Source organism: Stenella coeruleoalba (genome assembly GCF_951394435.1).
Source record: "Stenella coeruleoalba genome assembly, chromosome: 3".
NCBI lineage: Eukaryota > Metazoa > Chordata > Mammalia > Artiodactyla > Delphinidae > Stenella > Stenella coeruleoalba.
The window spans coordinates 133,683,885-133,703,105 of NC_137148.1; the positions used below are offsets into that span (position 1 = coordinate 133,683,885).

General features: G+C 41.8%; 2 protein-coding genes across 25 annotated transcripts in view; one reads left to right on the top strand and one right to left on the bottom strand.

The window, feature by feature from the left end:
• The window catches only part of LOC307184552 (uncharacterized protein), a 770,349-nt gene extending 761,313 nt beyond the window's left edge, over positions 1-9,036 (top strand). For all 8 annotated transcript variants that reach the window (XR_013827746.1, XR_013827747.1, XR_013827748.1 and 5 more), the window contains one exon: positions 3,473-9,036. The gene's annotated coding sequence lies outside the window, so the exon portion shown is untranslated. The remainder of the gene's footprint in view (positions 1-3,472) is intronic.
• Positions 1-19,221, bottom strand: part of EBF1 (EBF transcription factor 1) — a gene marked incomplete at its 3' end in the record, with an annotated part of 499,070 nt that overhangs the window by 15,174 nt on the left and 464,675 nt on the right. For all 17 annotated transcript variants that reach the window (XM_079918130.1, XM_079918126.1, XM_079918131.1 and 14 more), the window contains 3 exons: positions 17,886-17,974; positions 1,322-1,387; positions 158-335 (listed from right to left, as the gene is read on the bottom strand). In XM_079918130.1, coding sequence (XP_079774256.1) covers positions 158-335; positions 1,322-1,387; positions 17,886-17,974 — 333 coding nt within the window. The remainder of the gene's footprint in view (positions 1-157; positions 336-1,321; positions 1,388-17,885; positions 17,975-19,221) is intronic.

Here is a 19,221-nt window from a genome sequence, read left to right on the forward strand (position 1 = left end):
TATCTGATACACACAGACTAGGAATCTCCCCCTTTTGGGGGGGGAAAAAAAGCCTTTTTAAAAATAAACACTGTTTTGTGCCAAATAAATGGGGGTGGGGTAGCTTGAGGTTGGGAAGGGGCAGGGAAATGGGGAGGGGAAGAGTGGGGCTCCTGACCCTGATTGGTAGCCTGCGACGCCTCGGAGACATTCACAGCCAGTTGTCCACTGAAGGAATTCACGCCCATCATTCCCGCGTGGACCGAGGTGTTAGTGAGGGCCGGGAGCTGGCTGTGGTTGCGGGGGACACTGTACAGGGCCTCTGCGATGTCAGCTGCTCTCTTCAGAATAATCTCCTGAAAAGTAACAGGAACATCCCCCTTAGCTGCCCAGTCAGATTCCCAGGCGTACCACGTTCCAAGTGTTTACTACAGGCCGTGCTTAGGGCTTTCCGCGGTTAACGGCACTAACTTCTGCAACCCTCTCAACCAACCTGGGTGTTCAGTCTCATCATCATCACGCCCATACCACGGATGGGGCAACTGAGGCTGAGAGAGGCCAAGACCTCACTTCAGGACACTTACCTATTTAAGGAGAGAGCTGGGCTGCATAACCCTGTTCGTCTGACTCTGAAAGCCTATTAACTCAGCCAGTCCCCTCTATACTACCTCGCAGTACAGGACAGCAACCTGGGCCTTTCCTTCCCCACAGGTAACACAGAGAACTCTGGGGTCACACACACACACACAGACACACACACACACACACAGACACACCCTGCAACTCATCTCCCCAGATGAAGTTAAGGGCAAGTTTACATGATGACCTGTGTCCCTGAGTATTAATGGGACTGTGTCCCTTGGACACTGATACAAATGACACAAGCAAGGAAGGAGGATTTCTCAGACTCAGTTTCCTGAGCAAGTTGAGTCAGATACATGGAGTTGCTCTACGAAATAGAAGCAGACAATATTCAGGCCTCATTACACTTTTTAGGAGAAGAAATTAAATCCCCCTTTTCCTCCTAAATTTTCTTGAAAACCTGAGAGGAATAAAACCAAGCACCGGTAACTCTCTTCTTCAGTGATGAACTACATTCCCACAGAAGAGTCCTTTTAAATAAAGTACCTTTTCTCGTAAGAAAAAATTATTCCCTAGAAAAGGCGTTAAAAGATTTACAAAAGAAGAGAGAAGACGCGAATGGCCTTGCAACCCGTTAGGTCCGAATGACTTATACACTGAACTCGTGCAAGAACTTTTATATTTTTCATACTTTTTCATTCTAATAAGGACTCCAGGCACTTCAGTTGAATGTGGAAGGTTCGAAACCCACTATGCTCACCTGGTTGTTGTGTGGCATCCCATACAGCGCTTCCACCAGATCTGCAGCCCTTTTGAGTATCACTTCCTGTCAAGGAGAAAAACAGATACAATCCTCTGAGTGAAGGCAGGATGTCATTATCTTTTCACATGATCACGTACCACTTTCCTCTGGCCATCCTTTGCCAACGCACTGCTTTAAAAGAACCCCCGAATGGCATTAAATCACCAATGTATCCCTATTCACGTACACACTTAATCAAGTCAAAAGGTGAGCATCATTGGTACTGCAAGACAAAATACATCACTCAATAGTGCGCCATAAGCACGATAAAGCACTCATATGTTTATTGCTGAATACAATTGCGAGGTCATTTACTAGATTACTATGATGGATGTCAGTTGGTGCATGTTATGAATCCCTGAGATGTGTTTATTTTGCACTTAACTGCTTATTCCAGGAACCATGACCTTATCAGACAGGTCATTTTCAAGAGATGTCCAATCAATCTTCAGCAACTAGAAGCATGTAGCATTCAACTTCTTTTGTTTATCTCCCTTGCACGGCAGAGTCATGATATAAGGGAGCGATGTAGTAAACCCATCTACTGGGGCAATGCACTGTTTTGTCAGAGTTTCTCACAAAAGAATTCTCCCTGCCCCTGGAAGCTCCCTCTGCACCAATTTTCATGACCGGCAGAGTCTGTTTCTCTTCTGGCAATTCTTTGCTATTTCAGTATTGTTTGTCATTTTCCCCATTTGCTCATTCATTCTCCTTCTAGATACATGCTCCACTGTTCACTCCAGGTGAAGAAAAAAATGTTTCCTTTTCGTTTAGGTGGGCTTCCATATTTAGCTAGCATGCTTGTTTCTAATAATATAGGGCGCTCTACAAAAATGTGTGTGGTGGTAATTTTTTTTCATTCTAACCACAAGAAATCGTTCCCTCTTCATTCAGCCCTAATTTTCTGCAGATTCATTTATACTGGAATGTGAAAAGGAAAGTTAAGCTTGATACAAATAAAATGGAGGTTTATCAGAGGAGCAAACATGAAGGCGTGGTGTGGTTATCAGAAGTGATTTGCAAGAAGATATGTTTATAATTTTTTTTGCTGTGGGTAAAGTTTCAAAAAGAAGTTTAACTTTAAACATTTTACACAATAGAGTTCTGCATGGAGAAGCAGTGCTGTTCAATTTTCACATACTGCAGACGCTGATCAGAAAATAGGGATATAATTGCATTCATTTTGCTGTCACCATAGCCTCTTCAAAAATTCTTGAACAACTCTTGAAATGACACGCTTTTAGATACATATTAGCATTTTTCGATTTTAAATTCTCTATAAGATAAAATAGTTGTCATACTGCAGTAACTACTTGTGACATATATAATGTCCTAAATTCAAAAATGAGATAGAGGGGTTTTCAGTTCTCAATAAACATTTATGCTTGCCTTAAGCTGCTAGACCCCATTTATAAAACAGTTCTGTTATTTTTCATATAAGGAGTGAAAAACATTATATAATCAATGGGGTTTGAATCAATACATCTGAAATAATTTATTTTTTTTAATGCAAGCTACAAGATAATCTACCACTGTTTGTTTGCAGTGCTGTCTGACAACAGCAGTTAATAATTTACTATGGTATGGGCACAGTAAACCCTATCCCCAGATCCAATCAGCTTGTGCTGCCTTCACTAAAACCTCACGGCTTTATCTGGCTCTTAGGAAAGATGAAAACAAAACAGGATCAGGTTAGTTTATTTACCAAAATTTGACTTCTCTGGGTCTATATTCATTTATTTCTTCAAATAAATATTTATGCCAGTGTTTGGGCTTGGCAGAGAAGGTATTTTTCTTTTCATTTCAGGGAAAAAAAAATACAAGTCTCTGTCAAAAGCAAGATAAGGTGCAGTCAGAAACTGCACTTGCAAACTTCAATCTTGGAACAGTATCACTGAGGATTTAGAGCAGTGCTTCTTCTTTTAATTAATTTCACAGAACCAGGGATGAGGGAAGGTAAACTCCACAATAAACTCCAAGATCTTTGAAGTTTTTGTGCCTGAAAAATTCCAACTATCAGTGTAGGCTGTATATTTTAAACCGATATATTTTTGGTGATAACATTTTTCAATAACATAATCTACAGTGTTCCTTTTTCTCCTTATTCAGTACCCAGGGCTCTCATCACCATTCAGTCCTCTGAAAATGAAGCTTGTGCATCTCACTTCCTAGAGTTGCCGCCTCCTTCAATACAAAGAGCCCGGACGTGCTTTCTACTAGGCACGTTGCCACTGTAGGTGGGTCAGCAGCCAGCATTGCTTCAGACCAGCAGTCTTGAGGACAGTGCGTGAATCTGATGTTGTGTCCTGGAAGTGACTCCCTTAAATGATATCTCGCCTATTTTAAAATGTCCTTCATCGTGGTATCAACTGTGGGGTTTAAGGGAGGGTCCACTTTTGGCTCAGCTTTGCCAATGTGATTCAGCTTCCATTAGTTATTTCTGCAAATGGGAAGGAGAAAGGAAATTTCTGGGTCCTCTGTGAGTTAGTGCAGCGGACCTGCAAGGTGCTTGGATTTCGGTGACCAGAAAATTGCTCTCACCTCCATGTCATTATGCTCCCAGTGAACTAGCCCCCAAGCGTGTTTGTGTTGGGGATCTAATATATTGCCTTTCAATCAGAGCTGAGAGCCACTGAACACACAGACAGAACATGACGAGCAGGTCAGGAAAGCAATAAAGATTTTACAGAGCTGTCCAAGGTGCTAAATTTACTCAATAATGGTTTTGGCACCATAGTGTTAACCTCTCATTTACTACCAGTTTGAGGGACTAAATTGAAGTAGCTGACTTCATTTACCTTGAAATGTATATTTTATGACATTATGTAAGTAGATTGAAAGGGCACTGCAGTTTTAACAATTTAAAGGCTAAAGCATGTTTAAGATGAAACTTGAATATTTATTGTATATTGCACTTAAAGTATATAGAATGTTAAAATGTATTGATTAAATTTGTAAAAGGCATTATAAAAATGACAGGTAGTATAAAAGATGTATGCCTCTTAAAATCAAACTGATAGTATATGCTATCTCTTCGGTGGTCACAAGTGTAATTTTTTTGCAGTTTTATATGGTAATTTGAAAATTCTGTAATTTCACATTAGGAAATGATTGAGCCTGGGATGTTAAAGAGAGAAATTTCCCATAAGGGGACAAGCTGCATGTTTCATATAATCTTTTGTCTCTGAAATTGTTCCTAAAGTCTTATTTTTTGCGACATTAGGAGGGAGCATCGTGTAAGGATCCTTCCATTCTAATATGCAATTTTAATATTTCTGAAAAGAGAGAGCACTTGACAAGTACTAATATCTAATTTTTCAAAGCATTTATTTGTCAGGAGAGATTGTCTCTTCTTTTCATAATGTTTAAAACGTCTCGCTGCTTGCGGTCTAAAACATGAGGGTAGAGATTAGACTCTTCCAAGATAATTAATCCTATCCTTGGATTAAAAAAAATACATATCCCATTGGGGAATTAAGAAGACAAATACCACTACCCTAAATAGTGAAAAGCCTCAGAGTCTCCTTATAGAGCTAATGCTTGTTCTCCAACCTACATCCTGAGTCAGACTATTTTTCTTTTCATGGCTTTGGATTTCTTCTCTCTTAAAGAAAGAGAAAATGTATAGTCCTTAAAAACGGCAACAACTCTTTGCTGACCTATTTCCTTTCTCAATTAAAACCTGTCTTTACCTGCCTTGCTATGACCATCGACTGATGATTATGTGAATGGAGATCTGGAGAGAAAAAAAAAAAATGGATGAACCATACTAAATCTGCTTAGAGTTAGTAGGAACACTAGGAAGATTCAAGGATGAGTGGGGTTCGAGAAACAGTTCAAGTATAATTGGTACAAGTTTTACCATGTTTTGGAACCTTTATAATGAAAGTGCTGAATGGGCTACAAATGCAGAGAGATGACTTGGCTTTACTTCGTATGTTGCAACCCAATCAATTAGCAAATAAGTTTTGAACTTTCTCTTGTCCCAGCAGTCACACACTGATATTACTCTCCAGCACCTTTCAAGGCACCCTGTCTTCCCAGAATTAAGGTACGGCGTTCTGTGGGAATTGCAAAAGATTTCCGCCACCATCCGGTCCTATCCTCTTTATCCAATCTCCTCTCCCTAAACATCTGAAGAACTGCCCTCTATTCTGGGCTAGTTAGTCCTCTCCAGCCTGGAAGTAACATGTTGGGCTCCTTCCTATCTCCATACCTTTACTCATTTTGCCTTTATTTGGGAAGCTGGCTTCAGTCTGTGCCCATTTACAATATCTTCCCATCCTCTAGGGCCTGATAATGAAGGTGGTGCTGGTGGTGGTGGTAGAGTAGTGGAAAACATAACTGTTGTTTATGGAAAGGAAAACATTAACTCATTCAGTCTTTGTGGTGAGACTCCGTATCGCCATTTGGCAGACGAGGAAACTGAGACTCAGAGAGGTCCGCCAACTTGCCCTGACGTCACACAACTAATGAATGGCTGAGCAGGGATTCAATCTCAGGCCTGTTAGACATCAGAGCCTGAGCTCTTCATAATTACACTATCGTATCAGAACTAATTCCACCTTCACTGAGACCCCAGCTCCTAACCTCTCTCATTCCTCTGAAAAATAGTGCTGAATGCACTGCCCAGCACTGCACAGAAGTGGACACTGGGGGGTCATTTTGCTCTGGTCTTAAATGTGTGAGCCTACAATCTCCACAACCAGACTACAGGCTCTTTGAGGTCCTAATCTCCTTCTCTAAGCCCCTAGCACTATGTTCAGCAAACTACAGCCCTTGAGAAATTCTTGTTGAAGAGCTCATTCTAAGATCATTACTGATTTTTAAGAGCACGTGCTTAATTTACATGAGGAAATGACCAAGTCGTGTATTTGGCATAGTTTATAAAAGCAGAAGACTTAAATTTGGTGCTGCATTTGGCTCTAGACCTTTAAATCCAATATATAAATTCCCAAAGGTCAAGTCTTGATCACTGGGGGGTTTTTTAATACCACTTTTTTTTTTAAGTGAATTTGCTCCTTCACTCCTGCTGGCTTGTACTTACATTTTAATTTTGTGATTAATATAATGAATCATGTCGGGTACAGACATTATCTCAAGTTATAGGCTGCTAACAACATGAGGTTTGTCTTGATGTACGTCAGCCTTTTATTAACTATACTCCTAGGCTCTTAGAAATACTTAGGTATTTGCACACTCTTAGGAACCAGGCGTATCACGTCTGATATGCAGACATGGCTCATTCACCTTTCCTTCCATTTCATGACAGTAAACCCGCTGAGGATTAATCACCTTCCATGTGAATCTTCTCTGCAGCATCTGATCTCAAATGTGTTGCTAATAATCTCATATTCACTGGGCCCACCTAGCCTTCCAGAGAGAACGGGAAGGCGGGAAGGCTGTCTAACCACCCAATACTGAGCCCATTTATAAACCCAGTTCCATGTTTTGAGTCATTCAAACCCAGATGAGCAGGGGAGATGGCCTGAACTCTCTTTCATTCAGAGCACATGTAGACCAACTCATAAAGCCAGATGGGTTACCCGTTTACCAACACAACATTAATTTCAAATCTCAGGATCAGATTTTGAGACTCTGGGAACTCCCTCATAAAATTCAAGCCCAGGGATGCTTCTGTAATTTGGGAAGACAACCTGTGCTTGGCTTTATGCTCCCTCAGTTAGAAAATAATGTTTTGAGGGACGAAGAAGAAAACAGAAGCTAAACGTAAACGTCAATTATCAAAGTCAAGTTGACCTGGGTGATTCCCGAGAAAGAAGTACAATACTTTCCTGTCACTGCACATTGCCCTGTCGCCCATTTATCACCACTCTACTTTGCCCTATCAGGAGATTCAAGATACAGTGGGTTCAAATATCAGCAAAACAAAATGAAGAGGACCGGCAAAATCACTCCTGATTTAAAGTCGATAAGCACCTATCGGCACTGAAATCAGCACTGGATCCGTTCACCTCCTCACGTTGGAGTTTACTATTGGGTCCAAATTTTAAACAGTATATTCAGCTTACTAGCCTTTAACTTCTAGCTCTTTCCCCACTTGCTTCTGAAACTACTGATTGGAAAGTCTAAAAGCTGAAAAAGTGATTGGAAGTTTCTGGCAGCCCATATCCTGCAGAGCTGGATGTACAATGCAATAAATAGTAGTTGACTGAGAGGTATTTCTGTGGAGGGTAGTATTATGTCCCAACTTCCGTTGTGTTTATTCAGCCAAATGGAAAATTCCACAGTGGTAGACTTTGCATCCTAAAAAATCATAGAATGAGGGCAGTGAGGGAAGGGGTAAAACAAACCAAAATAATACTTGAGCACTGTTTAGCTTCCGATCCTCTGAGACATTCCTTAAATTTTTCATTTTTTCTGGTAATATGAACTTCTCGAAGAGCTTACCGCAGATCATTAGAAACCTTTATTGTCACACTTTAAACACGCTTTACTCAGAAGCCCTATGACCGAGAGGAGTCACTCTCATCTAGCATGGATATAATTAAACATGTTTCCGCTGAAAGGGGCATTCTCATTATGGCTAAGGACCACTTTAGAGTAAATTGAAATGGAAAGGAGGAGCATAGATGAGGTGTAGGTAGCAAGTGGTTAGTTCTAGGGAGGCATAAAATGCCAAATGTGTAACAATTATATTTTACAACCCTGCATTCTGAAGACTTCATAGCATTTTATTATAGAAGAAGCTTCAGCTGAAGCTTACCGAACGAACATTCTAGTGCACACTCATTGCCCATAGTCTTTAAAGAAACATAAAATTCAAACCATAATCAAAATCTGCAGAAATATTCAAAACAAAGGAATCAAATATTTTAAAAGGGTCTACTGCTATTCACACAAGAGGCATCGGAAGTGTTCTAGTCTAAAGAAAATGCAGGGGCTTGAAGGGGGTGGGCTTCTGAACCTCCTCTAATTTTAAAGATGATTTTGTGTTCAGATTAGATGACACCCCTCTTACTTCTCAAACATATGATTAGGTATCATCGTGCCGCGTGGCTGGAGACGCGCCCAAAAGCTTTGCCTTTGTTACAAACGTGGAAGACTTCTGAATCACATGAAATTAAGGTAGGTTGTAAGCTAACGCTGCTACATCAACGTAAGACACACTAACTTACATGACTGACTTTTACAGTGGAAAGGAAAAGGCTGTTTTCAGGCAGCTGTTATTGCCTCAATGGGAAAAAGAAAAAAAAAAAATCAATGAAAGTGAAATGAACAAGAGATTTTGTCTGAGTTGCAGTTAATACCACTGAAGAGCTATGGAAATTAAAAGGTCAACAAATAAATTAGCCAGAGTGTTATGAAATGAATGATTTGGCTTATAATTTTATTGACTGAAAATTGTTCACTGCCTATTAGACCAGGTAATTTTTATCTGGTGCCTCAATTACTGTTCCGTAAGCAATAATATAGTTGTAAGAGCTGCTGATTCGATCGCGTGACCTCTGAGAAGCTGGCTAGGACAGCTGACTTTACTATGATGGATAACCAAGCTTGGTCTCCACGAGGTGCGAAACCTCCCTTTCCTGCAAGGGGATCTCATAAAAGAAACACTACACTTGATTCATTTCACCAAAATGTTTGACTTTTCAAGTGTCAGCAGTTAAGTATAAATTGTGAAGCCAGGTATTCCTGAGAAGAGTGATGACAATGGCTTTCCCCCTCTTTTTGGTCTCCTGGCATTCTCTTCTAAATGGTGTCATGGTAATTGGTGAATGGGAGCCTGGGGTGCTTCCCGGCACAAATACAGTGAAAAATGGTGTCTGCACCCTTGTGAATATGACCTGCTTGGAGGTACAGAGCTGAACTTGGTAACCTCTGGCTGGCTCTTCTTATTCCAATTCATTGTACTGGTTTAAGACCAACGCTCTGGGTTAGATCCTGCTGAGTGGCCTTGGAAATCGACTTTCTGATCAGGATGAAAGTCTCTGCTTAAAGAGAAGGCTGTGGACAGAGGTGGCTTTTTCAGGGCTAGGTTGTAAAGTCAGCACATGAAACAAAAACTGCCTAGAGTCAAAATTACCCTTGAAACTCTTTTAAGTTGCCAAGGCCTGGGCTCTTAGAAACACAAAAGCCAGAAATTAACCACTTGTGTTTCTCTTTGTCTTTTGGCTGTGGCTTCCCTTTCCCTAGGGCAAAGGACAATAAATATCTAATTTGAAAGTAAAAGGAACACTGAGTGAACAAAGAGACTTATTGTCGTATGTATGTCCCTGTATGTCTGTGTATGTGTTTGGTGTGTGTGTATACAAATGTATGTGTATATTTATATTTTTGGACAAGTACATGTAGTTAAACTTGAGTAAGTGCTATGTGCAGGCTGGAACTATGCTGGACTTTAACGATATCTAAGGAAGGCGAAAATAGAATTGCTTTTGGTTTCTTAAATTGTTGAACATCATCAGTTATGATATGTACCTCCAGAAGAACGGTATCTGTAAATGATGATTCCCAAGGCTTTACTGATGGTCCTGACTATAACTGCAATTAAAATCCACTGCCTCAAGACTGCTGGGGCTCACTTCTTATTACTCCAGTGGTTAATTGAAGTGTTACTCAAGGCTGAAAATAGTAAGCACGGCCAGAGGCCTCCTAGTGTCTCTGTTTCTAAGGGCTTCAGTCTTGAAGAGGAGGATGCTGGGTGGTTAGGAGGAGAAATGAGCCCCTGTTTACTCCTGTGACTTCTTCTTGAACTAATGAGTAATTATATTCAAAGCCCCTGTACACAGGGTGTGATACAAAGGTTAAACTTAGTCCCCCCCTTGTCAAGAGCTCAGTGCTAAAAGAACTTGAAGGAGGTTCCGGAATTCAGCTATTGGAGTAACTGTTATTACAGAGTCCCTACAGCAATGACTCTGGGGCTAAAGAGAAGGAGAATTATCTCCCAGGTTTGTATGTGTGTGTGTTTTAACTCCTACTGCCACTTCCCTCTGGCTAAGCCATCTGTGAGCTACCCTCAGTCTATGCTAGCACCTTCCCCTTCCCCCTCTGGCCAAGCTTGAGGGATTTTAAAAAACTGGTTTACGAAATTGCCTTTTTTCTTAAAATTCCCTTTGCTTAATTCTAGGAATCAGTGCTTAGAGATACTGGCTCTGGAGTCCAATAGAGTTGGCTCAAATCCTTGCTCTGCCATTTTTTTAGCATTGTAAATGCATGCCTCCGTTTCCTCAACTGTAAAGTACGGTTCAGACCAGCATCTGGCTCAGCAGACACACAGTGAGTGCTTACTGAGCAAGAGGCAGCAAGAATATTGATAACCCTCACTTGTTTTCCAGAAAACTTGGGCAAATTATATGCATTCTTAGAGTCAATGCTTTGAGTGCTCCTTGAGGTGCAATCCTATCTGCAAAACACTGGGAAAGATTCTGAACAGACTAATGGTGAGGATGTCCGGTGAGGTAGAAAGCCTCCCCTGACAGCTGTGTGAGTGGTCCCTTCTGAGCCTCAGTTTTCTCATCTCTAAATCGGGCATGATTCCATAACGACAGAGTAACTTACTGCAGAGTCAGTCAGTTAAAGATAAAATAAATAATCTAAAAAAAGTGAGAATTAAAACTTTTGTGGGGGTCATGGCCTTTTTAATGAAGCTATAATCTCACTCCCCAGAAAAATATGTGCGTATGTGCATGCATGTGTGTGCATACTCATCACACACACACGCACACAATTCTATATACAATTTCAAGGGTGCACAGAACTAGGCTAAACTCCCCTGATGAAAGAAGCATAAGTAGGAGGGGCTACCAAGCCCCTAAACTGAGCATATCATCGAAATGGGGAAGTGGAATTTGCCCGTGAGTTTTCTGGCAGATACAGAGGAGAGAGGGGGAAAAAGAACCGCATTCCATAGTGTGTGTTTTTGACAAGAAAATGCAGAGACAAAATGGTTTTTGGAATCAAACTCAAGCATTCTTTTCCTAAGAGCTGAATATACTGCATGATTTGCTTTTGTTGCTATATTTTTTTGTTTGAGTCATTTTGGTTCCCAGATAAAATGTTAATAGATTTTCTTGAAATTAAAAAAATAAATAAATGAATAAGACGAGAGAGCACGTCCAGTGTCACAGTGTGGAAGATAAAGATGCACGGTTTTTCTTTATCCTTTTCTGAAACCCTTAGTCATCCCCTTTTCTGCTAACAGGCAGTGTGGTTATGCAAAAATTTCTTATGTGTATTTTCACTGATGCAACTGCAGGTTTTGAATTACGGATAGTCTTTGCATAAAGACTAAAACAATAAAAGCATAATTAGAATACGTGGTATACAGCCGACTCCAGTTTTATTTTGCCCCAGCTCTGTATTTATGATAAATCACTAACACGACTGCTCTTTAGGGAGGGTGATTTTGGGTCTCGTCTCTCCATTGAGCAAAAACAGTGCCTGTGACTAGAGGCTGAATTTCAATTCTGCAAGAGTACAGTGGAACTGAATAATATTTGGCACAATGCAGTGCACAACCGAGCCACTAAATGGCTGATTTACTAAATTATTATTAGATGAGCCCTTGCTGTTCCAAATGAAAGTGCAGTCACTGCCTTCCTTCGTGGTGTGTTCAAATTGTTCTGTGTTTAAATATTCAGCATGAGGCTAATGTGAACTGATGAACTGAGACTATAAACATTCACTTTCAATACAGATAGAGCGACAGAGATGAAACATATCATGTGGCCTGCGGAGGTGAAAATGATTTATATTTAAGGATGTTGCTGCCTACTTCCATTACTTTAAGGTACTCTTAATTAGCATTAAGAGTTAGAAATGACTAATTCCCGTGTACAGGAAGAGGAGGCTGGGATTTTTTTTTTTTTTTTTTTTTTTTTGGCATGCCAGTGCAGGAGAAGTTACCACGAGGAACTGCTGCCTGTGTTGTTGTTCAGAACCTTGAGTTTTATTCATGGTGGGGTGCACCGCACCAGCAGAGTCATGTGTCTGCTGGGAGAACTATGGTGTCCGACAGTCAGTGTTTTTTCTCAGCCCACCCAAAGGGTCTACAGTCCATCCTCACTACCATCCATCCCTCTGCAATCCACCTCCCTTACCATCACATCTACTACACCTGCTACACGGACCCCCCAGCACCTCACTCTCCACGTCACCAAGCTTCTTTACTGACACCTGCTGGAGTGAAGAACAACCCTTTGCTCCTTGGGCAAAGATAACCCCCTCCTCCTTCCTCCCCTTTGAGGGCAGTTATAGGCAAGCACTTAAAATACTGTGATCACTTACAGTAGATTAGAATTTTTTATGGGTACCGTGTTGCCATAACAACACGAAGACAGCAGATGACTTAAGCTAAGCTTGCAAAGCAAAAGGCTGCTCATCTGGCAGTTAAAATGAATACAGTTCATTTCACAAGTTTCCCATATGGACTCTTAGTGTATGGTAATGAGGAGACCATATGGTGAGAGAAAATGCACTGAGAACAATTGGGTTCCACTGGCTGAGTGGGAAGTTGGGAGAGAAAACCCGGGTGAGAGATTCTGGTGCGTGTGCTCTCTGGGTTCAAGGTTTGGTTGAGGTTTGTTTGGGATGGTTGTTTTCCATAGTGGTTTCGCGTTTCTTAATCTGTTCCTTAATATGTCAGCTGTGCGAAATGACAAACATCTTGCAAATTTTGCAATATCATTCATCACAAACTGTCAGCAGTGTTTGCAAATCTGACTTGCAAGATCCTTTAAATGTGTTGTTCTTAAAAGGCAACAGTACTAAGTTTTTAGACAAAGTGCAGGAAAATTTAAGTACTTCTGACAAGCAGAAACATTAACAGTAATCATTTTAAAAACACTCGCATCTTTTGCCTGCATGTTTAGCTGTAAATAATGCTAGAATGTATAAAAGCTTTAAACGAAAACTGTAATAACTACTTTTTATTATGTTTCATAAAGGATAAAGAAAATGCTGTGAGCCATGTGTATGGGCTATCTATAGGTGTGGACGTAGGGACATGGAGGGTTCCCATTCTCCTTACTGCTCACCAGATTGGAAACCGGGGAGGACAGCTTGAAAAAGGCTCTAAAGTCAATCCTGTACTATACATGCTTCATAAAAGATGAATATAAATGCATTAGTTAGACGCGGTGAGCTAAATTAGAAGGTCAGGCAGGGCTGCGAGGGCTGAAAAATCACACAACCAATGAGTGTAATTACTCTTTTTTAAGTCTATTAAGTGGTGTTGCTCTATCAAGGCTCAGGGATATAGGACATGAAGAACAAGATAAAGTAATGTGTATTTATTACTCCCACCGGATCAATTTACCAGATATTTTCAGCTCCATAAAGCAAAACACACAAATGCCGCCTTTGTTACTCTTCTCAAACTGCCTTATTTTCTCTAAAAGAGGGACTGGCTCTGGAAGAAAAAACACGTTTGCCCTGTGGAGGTCCCCACGCAAACCCCTCTGGGTGGGGAATGAGAGAAGCTGGTGCGTATTTGAGTAGGAAGGGACTGAGGTTAGGCGAGAGACAGGAGAGAGAAGCCAGTCACCTCAAGGCAGAAGTATTTGGGTTTCCAGACCTGGGAGGGAAATGGGAACTTGATGCAGTGAGGCCGGAGGCCCCAGGTGCTAATCTCAGTTTTCCCATATGCTTGCTGTGAGTGGTAGCATGCCACCAGCCCTCTGGGAACTCTGACCCTGTGAAATGGGGAGTACCCATCTTGCAGGGAATAGTAGCCCCCATTTACTGAAGTCTCACTATATGCCAGAGAGTCCTCGTTGCGTACATTATCTCATTAACGCCCAATAGCCATGCTGCGGGACAGCTGCTTTACAAAGGAGAAAACGGGGGCTGAGAAGGGTGAGTCCCGTGCACGGAGCAGTGCAAGTGGTTTTCAAAATCCACGTCCATCTGACCTGAGAGCCCACTCTCTTGGCCTCAATACCCTTCAAAAACCTTGATAAAGCCGTGCCAGGCACATCGAGGGCATGACGCAAAGGTTACCTGTTCCCTGGGATTCACTGCAAACACACGGAATGCCAGCCAAGCTCGGTGCCTTTGTGCTAATGCTCACTGACCACTCAGGAAGACAACTACAAATCGAAAGGGGACAGAGGCACCTCTGGCCTTCAAAACAGAGACAGCTCCTTGTTCAGTGTTTCTGGATGGCCTCGTGCATTTCAGCATCTCAGCGTTTCTGACCGACCACAGTCCCCATCCTCCGCACCTCTACATTATAAGAAAAGTCAACCTTTGCCCCAAAGTTGGTCACATGTTCCTCTCCCTCCTGCCAGGATCCAGAGAGGAAGGCACGTCTGTCTGTATGACACAGAATGGAATGCTGCAGCTGAAAAACCTTCGCCTGCCCTTCTCCACGTGCACGTGAAAAAGGAAACCAAAGCACACCTGGGGTTGGCATAATTATAGTATTTTAAATTTGTGTGTACAGCAACTATCACTGATGGTGGCTTTCAGGGACAAAATAATTTACAGAGAAGGAAGGGTTCGGCTTGCTCCTGTTTTCTCGTTTGGTAAATAGGAATGACGTCTGCTTTCCCGACTTCTCTCACAAGAGGGGCTCCAATAAAACAACGCATGTACAAGTTCTTTGAAAAAGCACAAGCCAGTATACAAAGGCATATTATCATGGAAAGCTGTCTGCTTGGTCTTTGGAGCAGTTTCATTTGACAGAATATGTGGGTGGTTGTATGAATCTAGCTTTGTCTATTCGCAAACACATGGGTTTAATAAAGTGGAGTTTGTTTTTTAAGGTGTGTGGTCCATGGCTCACTGAAACACTCCTGTTTTACAAACACTGACCATGATTCTAAGAAAGGCGGAGCCCGTTTTCATCCCCCTAACAATGGACAGCGGGACTATAAATCTCCCAGGTCCACAGGAATACCTCGTGCTGGCTCCATCCGCCACTTCCTGACCTTGCTCTTGAACTCTCACTCCACCTTCACATTCGGAGCCAAGAGGACACCACTCTGATCTGAGTCACACAGAGAGCTTCCTGGGGTGGGCTCTGGCCAAAGTCCTCGCACGGTCCAGTGGCTGGATGCACACTGTGGAGTGTTTCCTTAACACACAAACCCATTGTGTCCTTGATTACTCTTCCCAAACCCAGGAAAACGGGGCTGGGAATTTCACCATCAGGCCACCGGGGACAAAGTGACACGTGCCTGTGCTATTTGTTCAACATTTCTGAACGTGATGTGCAGCCGTGAAAATGTTATGAAAAGTAAATACACAAAACTCAACCATATAGTCCTGTTTCTCTCCTTTCTTTATGAATAAGAAAAGTATTGCTTGGCTGCTGTAGACCTCAGCCATTAAACCAAATCTGTCTCCTGTTTTTCAATCAATATTTATAGAGTGGCAATTGTGGGCCAGAAACTATGCTGAGGCTCCCACAGGATTACTTCTTTTTGTCCTATGTGATCCCAGTGAAGTTGGCACGATTATTTCACCCCCATTTTCTAGATGAAGAAACCGAGACACAGAAAATAAACCATACACTCCACTGCTGAACCTGAATTAGGACTTCCTGCTCTGCAGAGATTGGGTAGGAGAGCTCTCAGAAGCCAGGGTCCCACTCTCACTCAACTGGCAAATAATTATAGCTACCTTTTGTGGACTGCTAAATAAGTGATTAAAGCAACCCAAAAAAGTAGGAAGTATGACCATCTCCATTTGACAGACAAGGAAACTGAGGCACAGAGAGGTTAAGAATTTGGGGGGTGGGGAGAAAGAATTTTGACCCAGACCACAGAGCTCTCCAGTCCCTTCAGCAGACTCTAGGGACATCAAATGCCAAAATGAAAGTGAAAATGGTCCCCAAATGGAAACAATGGGAAGAATCTGGCAATGCCCTCATGGCTTCTTCCCACCATTGGGTGGACACACATTATTTACATCTTCGTGCTATAAAATTACCGATTATTTTCCCATAGGAAATGCATGGGAGTTGGGTTCTTGCCAGACAGGAACCTAAAGGTGATTCTCTTCATGGCACACCCATCTGTGGAAGCAGAGGGCCATTCACTATTACTGTTAGATTCTGTAATTGCTCACCAAGAATAAGTCAGGGTGAAAGGGAAGGAGGTGTGAGATGGAGGCCCCTTTCAAGACAAGGATATGTACGGACCGACACATCATATGATTTCTTCCTCAGGTGAAATGCTCTCAAGATGTTTTTTTAAGGTGAACAGCGCTAAGTGGAAGTGAGGCTGTTATGGGAACTCAGGGTTGAGACTGAAGGCTCTGTGGGTCTTCCCCCGGGGTCTAGGAGAGGGCAGAATTTGCTTGTCACGGTTCATCCTCTCTCTGGGCAGGCAGTGCCCCATACCCACCCCCCAGCGCCTCACATCTGTGCATCAGTTTCGGCGGGGAGGGGCAGCTTTCTCCTGGACAGGCCTGTTCTGACAGTGGTCCTGCCGCTTCAGTGCAGCAGGGCCCACAGGTAAGATGTGATGATGAAATGATCGCCCAAAGAGGTTCGCTGAGCTAGGAAGGATGCCAACTTCATTTTTATAAGTGTATTACGAGCAGAAACAGACCTGGACATGACATATCTCTAGACTTGCTGTGGCATGGAGAGGACCTTTCCTCTACTCATTTAATTTATACTAATTTTTACTTGTGTAGTAAATGAAATTTCATTTTGCTGTCAGTAAACAGTGAATGGTAGCTCGACCAATTCCGTTCGTTGAACTTCTATAGCATTTAACTGTTCTCTCCTCTGAGTCCTCCCAGAACTCTGGTTGCACTTTTGTTAAATGTACCTATTGTTTTCTGTTTTGTATGGCGTTGTATTTGGCTTTCTCTCCCACAGGGCGTCCGAGTTCCTTGGGTAGAGAGATAGGAATATCCCCAACATTGACAACAGGTACAGAATAGAAACCAATAACTGTGCATTTCCTTTTTTTCTGCATTGGCAATTAATACCATTGCTGTATGACATATATTGCTCTACCTTGAATTTGTGTCTAATTTCTCCCACTTGTGTCTTAGGTGGGATGCCTCTGGAGGGAACAGACTCATGTCTTAGTAGCCCCGGCGCAAGGTGTGCCAATATGCTTTCCTTTGAGCTCTAGCTGTTCTCCCCTCACCAGAAATAAGTAAAGATCCTCATGGGGGTAGAAAAGCAATGTTCTTTTTCCTCTTGAGAACTGATACGATATAATGATTAATAACCTGGACTTAGGAGCCAGGCTTTAGAGGTTTGAATCTCCGTTTAGCAATTTACATGCTGTGTGACCTTGGGCAAATGATTTAACCTCTCTTTGTTTGGTTATCTTCTTCTCTAAAATAGAGGTGGTAATGGCACCAACCTCAGAGGGTTTTTTAGAGGAAGAAATGACATGATATAAGTAAAACATTACCTGGCACATAAGTGCTTGCTACTTTGATTATTGCTTACCTTATAATACTAAACACACAATGCACAAAAATATTGAGTTGCTTATCTATGAACTAACTTTTATCAATGGCAAAGTTTTCTGCCAATCACCTGAGCCCGTGTTTCCAGAGACCCTAACCCAAAGAGGAGGTATCCTACCTTTGGCAAGCGCTCAGGGTCGCCAGGGTGCCGGGGAATAACCTTCTGTAACCTCTGGAAACCATAATCGATGGTGGGTTCATTGAGTGCTGCAATGAAGAAGTCGTACAATTAGAACAATTTCAGGAAATAAAACAGCACATGATTTGCAATACTTATGGTGCAGAAATAACTGGGAAGTCGAAAGTTTCATTGAGACTTTTGAATTAGATCATAAAGTGATTGGACGAATGATCCCTTTTGGTGGGGACTGACTCACTCAAAAGAACATGAGTCGCAGGTCCTAAACTCTGCTCTTCTGGCCAAATTCTATATTCCTTACAGTGTTGAAAATGGAAGGTAAAATGGAACTTGGTGTGAGGTTTTAGGATTCCCTTTAGTCAGAAGCTTGAGTTACAACACTGGAGGGTATCTACAGGTATAAAGAGCAGAATTAAAAGTACTTGCTTAGCTACAGAATATCAAGTGGACCTCAGCTGATACAGTGTCGCAATGCCATCGGGAGCAATTAAGTGTGGTGGGGCAGAGGCCAGAAAGCCTCTTCTACCCTTGGAAGAGTCCGAAAAGAGACAGGTATTGAAAGTGCCCTTGATACGACACCCTCATATCTAAGATGAAAGACTGATTCACCAGTATCAATATTATTTCAGGAAAAGGCTAACCTCTACGGAGCACTAGCTCAGAGCAGCTGGCTCTCCAAGAAGAATTTTTTTAAAAGACTAAAAGAAGAGCAAACCTGTAGTAATATTTGGAGACAGTGGGCCTTCTTGTACCCATATTGATTACACCTTCTTCAAAGCATCCTTAAATTCAACTCGATACAAAGTGGACTCTGGTGTATCACTTTTGAAATTCCTCCCCAGGATATGAAGTACCTCCAGCTTTCCTCGCCTGACCAGGAAAAGATGGCGACTCCATCCTCCACCCACATCCCCCATCTCCTCTCCGTAATGAGTGGGTTTTTTTCTTCTTTTCTTTTTTCATGTAACCAAAGTACTCAACCACATATTTTCTCCCATACTGAATAAAAAGACAGTCTTTGTAGTTCTGACATTTAGCTATATACATTTAGAAAACAAGTTGCCACATGCTTTACTTAAAATGCATTTCCATTAACCTAAATTTTAAAAGTAAGATCCATACTACCACTAACTTTAAAAAACTGTATTAAATTCAAATAGGTCCCAAGGCTAATGGAAGCAATTTGTATACCAACCCAAACTGACTGGCCCACTTTTCAAAATACAGGTATGATAATCTTGTGGTTTTAAAAGGACATTTAAATTGAAAGACTGTGAATTTAGTACATAATTATACCAATAGAACCCTTTAACTT